Raw genomic sequence first — 13,032 nt, 5'->3', positions numbered from 1 at the left:
AACAAATGAAGTGAAGTATATACAAGGTTATCACTGTTTCGTTATTTGTAATAGCAAAAGACTGGAAACAAGCTAAGTATCCACACATAGGAGACTGGGATAGCCAAGTACCCATATATACAAGAAAAGATCTCCAAGATATACTGTTAAATACAATGGACATACTGAGAAACAGTATGTCTAGAATGCTAACTTCTGAGTTGGGGGATGGAAGTAGTGAGATAAGTATAGTCCTACTTACTTGTATTTGAAAAAGAAACACTGAAAGGATACACAAAGAACTTGTAACAGTAGTGATCTATGTATGGGAGGTGGGTTTGTGGAGAAGAGACAAAGACATAAGTGGAAGTGAAATGTCTCAATATATCTAAACTTTTTTAACATCATTTCTGCAATGTATGTAAACACCACCTATTCAAAAAAGCAAAATTAAGTTTAAAATTAAATTAAGAATATGGTGACTTCCTTGTTTTTCCTATTAAAAACCTAGCTGGGCTGGTTGGTTAATTCAATTGGTTAGAATGTGGTGTTGACAGCACCAAGGTCAAGGGTTCAGATCCCCATACTGGCCAGCTGCCCAAAAAAAAAAAAAAAAAGAACCTAGTTATGTTTTATAACTTCATTTTGTACCCTGACTCACACAACCATATATACATATTCCAACACCAGTTTAGTTATTACGCACACAGATTAAAAGGCCTATGTATACAATCTCGTAATCACTGGTGTGAAATATATTTTCTTGCTTCTATAAAAAGGAATACAAAAAGTTAACACCTAGAAATAAATTCAGTGACTCACTTATTTTAGCTAAATATCTTTCAGTCCTATTTCTTTAAGTTACTAAATCTTGCTTATCAACATACAAAGGAAGGGAAGAAGTGGTGCACTGATTTCCTCAGACTTAAAATGAAAGTTTTTCTCTCTTAAAGCAGGTGACCCTAGGACTAAATTTCCCACCAGTGGCTTCTACAAATAAAGACAAAGGAATGAAAACATAAACAGGGAAGTTCAGCAGTCAAAAGGAAATGCTGAACTCCCACACAATTTCTAAGGACCTTTTCCTGTTCATTTAAAACAGTGAACTGAACCCAATGCTACTTCATTTCCCTCTATCCTGTAACTCTTATCTTTCTAGTCCCAGACACACTAAAAACAAAACAAAAAAGGGCTGGCCCACGGCTCACTTGGGAGAGTGTGGTGCTGATAACACCAAGGCCACAGGTTCGGATCCCTATATAGGGATGGCCGGTTAGCTCGATTGGGAGAGCGTGGTGCTGACAACACCAAGTCAAGGGTTAAGACCCTCTACCGGTCATCTTTTAAAAAACAAACAAACAAACAAAACCCAGAAAAACCGCTGACTCTTTTTACCAACATAACTAACATTTCAGGGGCATTTACTATGTGCCAGACACTTTATATACATGATTATCACAAAACCCTAAGAGGCAGGTAATATCCTAGTTTTATAAGTGCAACAACAGATGTTGAGAAGTTAAGCAATTTGATCAAGGTCCCAGTGCATTTAAATGGCAGTCTTTCTGATTCTGAAACCCAAGCTCTTTGCACTGAATCTACAATGTCAATTCCCTCCTACATGAACCTGGCTCAGCGAATGGGCCTATTAACTCTCCCATGTTACTACTGATTGTTACATTTGATTCTTTTCTTTTTTATTTTGAACATTTCCAAACATATACAAAAGTAAAAGTATTAAAAAAAACTCCCATGTACCTATCACCCAATTTTAACAATTATCACCCATGGCCAATCTTGTTTGACCTAAACTCCTCTCCACCATGCCCTCTTCTGCACTTCCCTGAATTTTTTTAAGCAATTCCCAGACATCATATATCATTTCATTCATAGATACTTTAAGATGTTCCCTAAAAGATAAGGACCTCCCTCTTTTAAATATAAAACAAAACATAACTGCAATACCACCATCACACCTTTAAAAAATGTGGTATCAAATATCAAATGATCAGTGTTCAGGTTTCCCCAGACATCTTTTTTTTTTTTTTAGCCATTGTGTAGCCTGTATTTTTTCTTACATATCCTCTATTGCAGTGGTTCTCAAAATGTGGCCACTGGACCCCACAGATACATAACACTTTTTTTTTTTTTTCTTTTGGCACTGGCCAGTACAGCGTCACACTCTTTAAGGAGCTGGCAAAGTCAAAACTATTTTCATAGTAATACTAAGACAATATTTGTCTTTTAAATTGTGTTGACATTGTTAGTGATGGTACAAAAGCAATGGAAGGTAAAACTCTTAGTGCCTTAGCATGAATCAAGGCAGTGGACCCAAACTGTGTTAGTAATTACTAAATTCTTCAAAGGCTTACGGTAAAAAAACAAAAAATTGCCAGTTTCACTTAAGAATGTCCTTAATAAAGCAGTAAAAATTACTAGTTTTATTAAATCTTGACCCTTGACTACATATCCTTTTAATATTCTGAGAGGAAATAAGCACAAAACACTTCTGCTGAATACTCAAGTACAATAATTGTCTCATGCAAATTACTTAAGTGATTATTTGAGTTGCAAGCTGAACTAGCTACCCTTGTCCTGCAAACACCATTTTTATTTGAAAAAAATGACCGACAAATTAAGGATTTTCAGATTTGGGTATTCTTAGGCATCTTCCCAATAATGAATGAAGTGAGTCTGTCATTTCAAGGAAAAGAACTGATGACTGCTGTCACTGTTGCCAAGGACAAAATCTGAGCTTTCAAGCAAAAATCAGATGTTTAGAAAACATTTATTTGCCACCATGAACTTAACAGTTTCCAAATACTCTTCTGTTGAGACTGGCAGTGATATTCATGAATGCAGTTCTTTTAATTGTGTAGTGAAATGTATCAAGATCTGGAACCAGTGTTTCCCAAATGACCAGTTACAAAATCAACCATGGGTAAAAGGTTCACTCTAAATCCAAGATGGATTTTAATGTAACATAGTATGAAAGTGCATTGATACTTATTATGGTTTCTGATTCCATACTGCTATTCACATTTAGGAATCTACCACTTACTGAGTTTTTGGTGTAGTATCAATAAAGAACATCTACAATTATCTGAAAAGATGATTAAAATACTTCTCACTTTTCCAACTACATATATGTGTGAGATCAGACTTTCTTCATATACTTGAACCAAAACAACACACCAACAGACTATAGAAAGCCGATACGAGAATCCAGCTGTTTTCTATTAAGCCACGTTAGAGAGATTGCCAAAAATGTGAAACAATACTATTGTTCTTACTAATTTATTTTTATTTTGGGAAACAATTATTTTTCATAAAAATGTTACTTAATGTTAATATGTAGTGAATTTATTATTTTAAAATAACTATTTAGAAAATGTTTGGTTTTAATACAGCGAATATTGATATAACTCAAAAGCTGTTTGGGATCCTCAATAAGAGTGTAAGGGAGTCTTGAGACCAGAATATTTGATACTGACTACTTTATTGGAACACTAATCAACAACTGTACTTTAAGGTTAATAATCAATCTTTGTCCACAGATATTGACTCCAGTTTGTTATATTACATGCATTTATTGAAACTGACTTTAAACTCTCTCATTACTTTCAGTCACAACCAATCCAACTAGCAAAATCATGCTTTCTTTACTTAGGAGACCATTTAAATGGACTAGTGAGGGCTACAGCCAAGGTAACAGGGCGTCATGGCACCCGGCAGGTCCTACCTTAAGAGAACTTCTTCACCCACGCATTAGACTTTCTGGACTAATATAGTACTCTTCTTCCCCATAAGCTGTTTCTTTTCCTTTTTACCAGAAAAATCAGATTTTAAAATTAATTAACTGGCTAACACATCTTTTAAATACTGTGGCTTCTGGATGTATATTCTTTATTTTTGGCCACAGGCTGGAATGGGGATCAAAGCCCCTGACCTTGGTGTTATCAGCACCATGCTTTAACCTAGTGAGCTAACTGGCCAGCCCGGGATGTATATTCTTAAGTTATCTCTTAATACAACAATTTTATAATTTTTTTTGACATTTAAAAATATTACATTTCCTTTCCTCTTTGCTCTGAAGTATATACGTCTTCAGATATTAATACAGCCACTCTAACTTCTTTTTCATTAGTGTTCGAATAATGTACCTTTTTCAATCTTTTATCTTTATTTTTAGCAGCTTTAAGATATAATTCATACACCATAAATTCACCTATTTGAAGTGTACAAGTCAATGGTTATAGATTCACAGCTATGTGCATCCATCTCCACTGTCAATTTTAGAACATTTTCATTACCTCAAAAAGAAACCCCGCACCCTCTGATTATCACCCTCTTGCCCCGTATCTCCCTCTAGCCATAGGCAACTACCAATCTACTTTCTGTTTCTACACATTTCCCTATTCTGGACAATTTGTATGAATGGACTAATATAACATGTAGTCTTCTGTGACTGGCTTACTCAGTATATAATGTTGAACATTCATCCACGCTGTAACATGTATTCGTATTTCACTACTTTTTATGGCTGAATAATATTCCATTGCATGAATACATGCCACATTTTGTTATTCATTTGCTCATTCATGGATGTTTGGGTTATTTCCACCTTTTAGCTATTATAATACTATAACCCATTTGTTTACATGTTTTTGTGTGGACATATCTTCATTACTCTTGAGTATACATCTAGAAGTGGAATTGTTGAATCATAAGGTAACTATATTTAATCACTTGAGGAAATGCCAGACTGCTGTCCACAAAGGCTGCACCATTTCACATTCCCAGCATTAGCGTTCCCATTTCCCCACATCTTCACCAACACATACTATGTAACTTTTTGATTCTAGCCATCCTAGTGGGTGTGAAGTAGTATCTTGTGTGGTTTTGATTTGCATTTTCCTAACGATGTCAAGGATCTTTTCATGGGCTTACTGGCCATTTGCATATTTCCTTGGAGAAATATCTATTTTGCCAGATCCTTTGCCCTTGTTTTAAATGGATTGTTTTATTGAGTTGTAACAGTTCTTTACATATTTTGTATACTAGATCCTTATCAGATATATGATTTGCAAATATTTTCTTCCATTCTCTGGGTTGTCTTTTCACTTTGTTTTTGCAGCTAGCCAGTATAGGGTGTCTTTTCACTTTTTTGATGGCATCCATTAAAGCATGTTTCCAATTTTGATCATGTCCAGTTTATCCATTTTTCTTTTGTTGCTTGTGCATTTGGTGTCACATCTAAGAATCCTTTGCCCAATCTGAGGTCATGAAGATTTACATCTATGTTTTCTTCTAAGAGTTTTATTCTTTTAGCTCTTACATTTAAGACTTTGGCCTTTTGAGTCATCCTTTACACATGATGTAATGTAAGGGGCCAACTTCATTCTTTTACACATGGCTATCCAGTTGTCCCAGCACCATTTGTTGCAAAGGCTATTCCTTTTCCCATTGAATGTCTTGAAAATCCTTGTTGAAAATCAGTTGACCACAGACACGTGGTTTTACTTCTGGACTTTAAATTCTATTCCACTGAGGTACATGTCTACCCTTGTGCCAGTGCCATGCTGTCTGTATTACTGTTGCTTTGTAGTGAGTTTTGAAATTAGGAAGTGTGAATCCTACTACTTTGTTCTTTTCCAAGATTGTTTTGGCTATTCTGGGTTCCTAGAAACTCCATATGAGTTTTAGAATAAGCTTGATTCTGATAGGGATTGTGTTTAATCTGTTGATCAATTTAGGGAGTATTGCCATCTTAACAATATTAAGTCTTGTGATCATGAATGTGGGATGTCTTTCCATTTATTTAGATCATCTTTACTTTCTTTTGTAATTTTCAAAGTATAAGTTTTGCATTTCTTTTGTTAAATTTATTTCTAATTATTTATTTTTGATGTGATGATAAGTGGAACTGTTTTCTTAATTTCATTTTTGGATTGTTCATTGTAAGTGTATAAAAATACTACTGAGTTTTTTGTAAATTGATATTGTATCCTCTGACCTTGCTAACTTGTTTGTTCGTTCTAATAGTGGATTCCTTTGGATTTTCTATAGGCAAGATCATGTCTCATCTGCAAACAGAGACAGTTTACTTCTTCCTTTTTAATATGGATGCCTTTTATTTCTTTTTCTAAATTGTCCTGGCTAGAACCTCCAGTACAGTGTTGAATAGAAGTGGAGAGCGCAGACAGCCTTGTCTTGTTCTTGATATTAGGGGGAAAACATCCAATCTTTTACCATTAAATATGTTATTTATGACTTTTTAAAATTTTTTTATTGAATCATAATTGATTATACATATTTTGGGGGTTCAATGCTGAAATATGTTGATCAAATCAATATTACTTGCATATATAGTTACAAATCGTACTTATTTTTTATGCCCCTTGCCCAATCTCTCCCTATCCCCCTTTCCCTCCCCACTCCCACCTCTAATAACCCTAGATTTCTTCTCTCTTTCTGAAAGAGTAATGGTTACTCTGTTGATTTGTTGCCTAGATGATCTGTCCAGTGCTGAGAGGTGAGTTCAGGTCCCCCACTATTATTGTAGAGCAGATGCTTCTTCTCTCTCTCTGGAATGGGCTTTGTGGAGAGGGATGTCCTATTCTTTTCTTTGGTCTCTGCTGGTGACTCTCCTTTTGTCAATGTACTCCAGTGGCTGGTGGACCATCTGCATGGTGGCTGTGGCTTCTAGCTGCTTTCACGGCAGCCATGGTTATTGTGGTGGCTGTGGTGGGCCACCCACACAGAGGAGGTGATGTTTTTGGCATGCTCCTTACCTAGTTGCTGGTGGCTCCTCGCTCCATGCCTCAGGACCCCAAGTGGGCCCTGTGGCTCTGGCGGTGTGCCTGGTTGTGGGAAGAGGGTCCAGTCCCTGGCTCTATACCTCAGGACCCCAGAGGGCCCCTTGGCACTGGTGGTATACCTGGTTGTGGGTGAGAGGTCCACTCCGCAACTTGATGCCTCAGGACCCTGGGTGGACCCTGTGGCATTGGCGGTGTGTCTGGTTGTAGGCAGAGGGTCCAGACCCTGGCTTCAGACCACAGGACCCCTGGAGGGCCCCAATGGGTACTCTGTCTTTTCTTTCAGTTCTGTATTGGATTATTTGCTGTTCCCACCACTTTAACTCTGCACTGGAACTAATTTTTTGTCCTTTGCTTACTTCTAAAGTGGGGGAACTTTCTGTGGGGACCAGTAAAAAGCTAAATTGCTGCTTTGCTGATTCCCTGGGGAAGGCTTTTTGTGCAGCTCAAGATTTAATGGTTGACTTTATAGGTACTTCCGGGTTTAGTGGAATCTGATGCACCTGGTTGTGTAGAAACTCTAGTCTGGGCCTGAGTCTTTTCATCAAACTGCACCTCATGTAGTTCTATATTCCTGACCAGTCTCCTCTGAGTGGTCTTACACTGATTGGGGGCAGATCAGCTGTCCTTGCTGTGTCCCAGTGTTCTCCTGGTGGGCCTGTCTCCTCCACCAACCATGCTCCAAACACTTCCCATGGGATGAGCCGTGCTCTCATCCCTTGCAATGACTCGCTGGTCTCTGAGTGGCTCCTTTTTTTCCATTTGTTTTGGCTCCTCGGTCCTATGTGGGTCCACAGGAACCCTATTAGTGGTATTGCTGGCCTGGGGGTAACCAAGGCCCTATTCCCCCTGCCACCTCCAAGCAACTTCATCTGAAGGGCACAGCTGCAGCTTTTGCCAGCTCCTGTTCTGCACACTCAGCAGCTCCAGCCTGGAAACAGCCAGGATTCGAAATGGCCAGAGCAGTTTTTTCTATCTCTCATCATGGCTTCTCCCACCTTCATGTACTCCATAGGTCTCTGCTCCTCTTCTCCTGAGCTCTAGTAGCCCAAGCTTGGCTGTTGTTGCTTTTTAATATTGTAAATGAGTTGATTTGTGAAAGAGAGTGACACTGGGGACCGTCTATTCCACCATCTTGACCAGAAGTCAGCTATGACTTTTTTTATACATAGCTTTGATCATGTTGAGGCAGTTTCCTTCTATTGTTAGTTTGTTGAGTGTTTTTTTAAATGCTTTTACTGCATCTACTGAGATAATCATGTGGTTTTTGTCCTTTCTTCTATTGATAGGATGTATTACGCTGATATTCAGTTGTTAAATCAACCTTACATTCCTAGGAAAATTCTCACTTGGTCATGTTTCTTTTTATATGTAGTTTTCTTTTCTTGTGATATCCTTTAGTCTGGTTTTGGTTATCAGTAAAATACTGGCCTCATAAAATGACTTGGAAGCATTCTTTCCCCTTCTATTTTTTGCAGTAGTTTTGAAATAATTTTTAAATTTAAGAAGAAATTTTAAAATGTTATTAGCACCTTCAATTAAAATATGGTTCCATACACTGATTTTTAATTGAGTATAATCTCTTAATCATAAAATTCACTTTTAAAATGCGTAATTCACTGGTTTTTAGTATATTCACAAGGTGCAACCACCACCACTACCTAATTCTAGAACATTTTTATAACCCTAAAAGGAAATCCTATTCCATTAGCAGTTATTCTCCATTTTCCTTTCCCTGCAGCCCTGGCAACTACTTTCTGTCTCTATGTTCCTATCCTGGATATTTTATATGAATGGAATCATACAATATATGGCCTTTTGTGTCTGGCTTCTTTTACTTAGCATAATATTTTGAAGGTTCATCAATGTTGTAGTATGTATTGGTACTTCATTCCTCTTTATGGCTGAATAACATTGTATGGATACACCACATTTTACTAATCCATTTATGAGCTGATGGACATTTGGGTTGTTTCTACTTTTTGGCTATTATGAATACTGCTGCTACAAACATTTGTTTACAGTTCTTACTTAAACTTGGTTTCAATTCTCTCTGGTGTATACCTAAGGGTGAAATTGCTAGGTCATATGGTAATCTGTTAACTTACTGAGGAATGGTTTTCCAAGACAGCTGCACCACTTTACATTCCTATGAACAGTGTATGAGGGTTCTAATACCTTCGCATCTCACCAACACTTGTTGTTGTTTTTTTTTTGTCTTGACATTTATTTTATTGAATCATAACTGATTATATATTTTGGGGATTCAATGTTGACATATGCTGATCAAATCAATATTACTAGTATGTATATTGTTACAAATTGTACTTATTCTTTATGCCCCTTGTCCAATCTCTCCCTATCCCCCTTTCCCTCCCCACTCCCATCACTGATAACTCTAGATTTCTTCTCTCCCTCTGAAAGAGTAATGATTACTCTGTTGATTTGTTGCCAATGCTGAGTGGTGTGTTCAGGTCCCCCAATATTATCATAGAGCAGATGCTTCTTCTGTCACTCTGGAATGGGCTTTGTGGAGAGAGACATCCTTTTCTTTTCTTTGGTCTCTGCTGGTGACTCTCCTTGTGTCAGGGTACTCCAGTGGCTGGCGGACCAGCTGCGTGGTGGTTGTGATGTCTAGCCACTTTCACGGCAGCTGTGGTTACTGTGGTGGTCCACCCACATGGAAGTGATGTTTTTGGCATGCTTCTTGGTGCTGGCAGTGTGCCTAGTTGTGGGGGGATGTCTGGCTTGATGCCTTGGGTCCCCGGATGGGGCCCCAAGGCACTGGTGGTGTGCCTGGTTGTGGGCTGTTATTGTCTTTTTTTTTTTTTTAAAGATGACTGGTAAGGGGATCTTAACCCTTGACTTGGTGGTGTCAGCACCACGCTCTCCAAAGGGAGTTAACAGGCCATCCCTATATAGGGATCCAAACCCGTGGCCTTGGTGTTATCAGCACCGCACTCTCCCAAGTGAGCCACGGGCTGGCCCTTGTTATTGTCTTTTTGATTCTAGTCATCCTAGTGGGCGTAAAGTGGTATCTCATGGTTTGATTTGCATTTCCGTAATGACTAATGATGTTGAACATCTTTTCATATGCTTATTGGCCATCTGTGTATCTTCCCTGAAAAAATGTCTATTCAAAACCATTGTCATTTTAAAACTAGATTATTTGCCTTCTTACTGTTAAGATATAACAGTTTTTTACATATGCTAGGTACTATACACTTACATATGTGATATGCTAATATTTTCTCCCATTCTGGGGGCTGTCTTTTTTTTTTTTCTTTTCACTTTCTTGAAAAAAAACTGAGCTTAACAGTTTTTAACTTGAGATAAGTCCAGTATATCTATTTTTTTCTTTGGTTGCTTGTGCTTTTAGTTTCATGTCAAAAAAAAAAAAAAAAAAAAAAAACCACTGACAGACCCAAGGTCATGAAGATTTTTTGTTTATTTTTAATTGATTATGCATATTCATAGGGTGCCCAAGATGTGATGGCCAGATCAATACTATCAGCATTCCCATTACCACAAATTGCAATTATTCCCCATGTTCCCCACCCAACTAATCTTTGACCTCCCTCCCCCTCTTCCACCCCACTCCGCAATGCTAGGTATGGTCTCTCCCTCTGCAAGTCCAACACACCACTGTGGTCTTTCTTTCCTTCCTTTTTTCTCTCTTAGCTCCCACTTACGAGTGAAGACAGGACATGAAGTTTTAAACCTATATTTTCTTCTTAAAGTTTTATAGTTTTAGCTCTGATATTTAGGTCTTTGATCCATTTTTAGTTAATTTTGTATATGGTATGAGGTGGACGTCCCATGAGCTTTTTAAAACTTATTAAATCTTTACCTTGTTCTAGGTTAGTATCAATTTATCCCCATCAAGGACAAGGAAATAAAAAGAGAAAGTGAAAAGCCCTAGGTTATGCAATGAGTCATGAACCAACAGGAATTTACTTTTAAATGCCAGTCTTTTAGGCTAACTCTTAGTGACACTTCTTTCCTATAGGACTAGATCCTAGGGAGAAAATCGTCATAGCTAGCTTTTCTTTTTTTAAATTTTTTGGGATTTTTTTGGTGGCTGGCTGGTATGGGGATCTGAACCCTTGACCCTGGTGTTACTGACACCACGCTCTAACCAACTGAGCTAACTGGCCAGCCCAATTAGCTAACTTTTAAAAGAGTAAGTTATGTTTTTTCCAAGGTGCACTTGGATTTAAGATTTAGAACATGCTTTGGCTATTCTATAATTTCCAAATATAGCTCAAGTGAATCCTGATTTTTAAGAAAAAGCAAGACAAAGAGGCTCTTTATCCAACTCAGTTTGATAAAAGACAAAATTCCTTATGCATATTTTGAATTATTTTTAAAAAGAACATTAAAAACTGATTTTGATTCATCCATACAATGATAAAAAGTATCTCTGATCTTTCTAAAGTTTCCTGACAGGCATAGATGCCAGGGAACACAGCTTTTATATTAGCGAATACAGAAAAAGTAAATTGAAAACACAGCGATAATGGGACAGTACTCTCATTTTTGTACATATAAATATCTCAACATCATCATCAACACACACATACAAATAAACACACAGTGAAATAAGGTCAAGATAATTAACCTGAAGAGGGCCCATAAACAGCCATTTTGCAGAGGAGCCGAATGTTATGCAAATATCCCTGTTACACTCAGTATGCTAGTCACGGTTTTAGGAAATTAAAAAAAAACCCTGGCATAGGAGGGTACTCACAGGAGAGAGTTTCTGGATAAGGTCATGACCAACATGGACAAGGTTCTTGTTTTCATGGAGACATTTCTGAAATTTTTTGCTCTCCTCATCTTCTAGAAGATCAAAATCAATGGCAGCATTCACTAAGGCCTGAATTAGCCCCTTCCAGGACTTTAGGGCTGGAACCTGAGGTGCAACTGCAGCACTAACGCCTGTTCCAATCACCAATACAAGTTCTCGGGGTTTCTTAGTCTTTAAGCTTGGAAGGAGCTTCCTGAGAAAGTAAAACAAATGAGAAAATCACAACATCCAATAGCTATGAGGCACACTGGAAAGACAATCTGACTAAAACCACGATTTCCAGCTGTAACTTTTATAGTTACAAAGATGACGAATACCAGTTTCTGACACTTCTCCAAAGTAGCTTAATCAAAAAGACCAGAATACTGTGCCAGTGCTTGCTGAAAAGCAAAGTAATAGACCTACTTCAGGAATCCTAAAAACCGATCTTAAAATCAATTTTCTCCCTTATGGTCCTCTCAATTTAAGAAAACCCATTAATGTTACAAAAAAGCCCAAATATATTACAGCTCAGCTGAGTTCTGCCGTCTAAATTATATTTTAAACCAACATTAAATTTCAAAAGAATGTTTGATTTATATTCCAGAAAGAAAGAAAAGAACCCCATAAAACTTGTTTCTATTGTTCAGAAATATAAAACAGGAGAGAGTCAGTAAAAAATTTAATTCCAAATTCTGTAAATATCATTAAGATAAAATCGAGCATGACATAGTCAAATATAGTAACAAATCTGCCCTTGATTTTGTTCTAGATATTCTCAGGCAAAAAATCCCAAAAAACAAACAAAAAAAAGTGTCCAACACAATTCTGAAAACACAGGAGCATCACACACCTAAATAAATAATTATTCAATGGTTATGACAAAAAGCGAAAAACATTCCTTTCTTACCATAGTAAGCACAGAGTTCTGTTCTAAAGCTCATATGTGAGACAGCATGGATACAAGTTTTTATTTCCCACTGCCCTTTCATTCTGGAGACAATAATAAAATCTCTGTCTAACATATGTTCCTTCACTTTAATTTTTGCTGATGGCATGCTTTTTTTTCTTAAGAAATTGCCTTTCCCAACCTTTTGTCCAAATAATAAAATAAACAGAAACAGGATCAGCATTTTGGCATAACACAAAAATGGAGCAATACCTGTAAACATTGAGAAAGCTGGTTCTGGGAAAACAACCTCTAGAATTGCCTTCCCTATCCCCAGGTCCTGAATTTAACCATTCAACAAATATGAAAAACCTGTAAGTACCAGACACTGTGATAAGCACTACTGTTGTATCTATGAACAAAATGGAATCCCCGATCTCAAAAGTTTAGTTGACTGGAAAAGACTAATAATAGACATTAGAAGCAAATGATGAAAAATGAGTTTCAGTTCAGAAGAATCAAGATAGTGATGCATACACAAAAACACATATACAAAC

General features: G+C 37.2%; 1 protein-coding gene across 3 annotated transcripts in view; it reads right to left on the bottom strand.

The window, feature by feature from the left end:
- The window catches only part of FAM118B (family with sequence similarity 118 member B), a 47,255-nt gene that overhangs the window by 10,546 nt on the left and 23,677 nt on the right, over positions 1 to 13,032 (bottom strand). For all 3 annotated transcript variants that reach the window (XM_063093821.1, XM_063093823.1, XM_063093822.1), the window contains exon 3: positions 11,548 to 11,800. In XM_063093821.1, the coding sequence (XP_062949891.1) occupies positions 11,548 to 11,800 (253 nt within the window). The remainder of the gene's footprint in view (positions 1 to 11,547; positions 11,801 to 13,032) is intronic.

The sequence above is a fragment of the Cynocephalus volans genome, chromosome 4, assembly GCF_027409185.1.
Source record: "Cynocephalus volans isolate mCynVol1 chromosome 4, mCynVol1.pri, whole genome shotgun sequence".
Classification (NCBI taxonomy): domain Eukaryota; kingdom Metazoa; phylum Chordata; class Mammalia; order Dermoptera; family Cynocephalidae; genus Cynocephalus; species Cynocephalus volans.
This window is presented reverse-complemented; position numbering and strand designations above follow the sequence as displayed.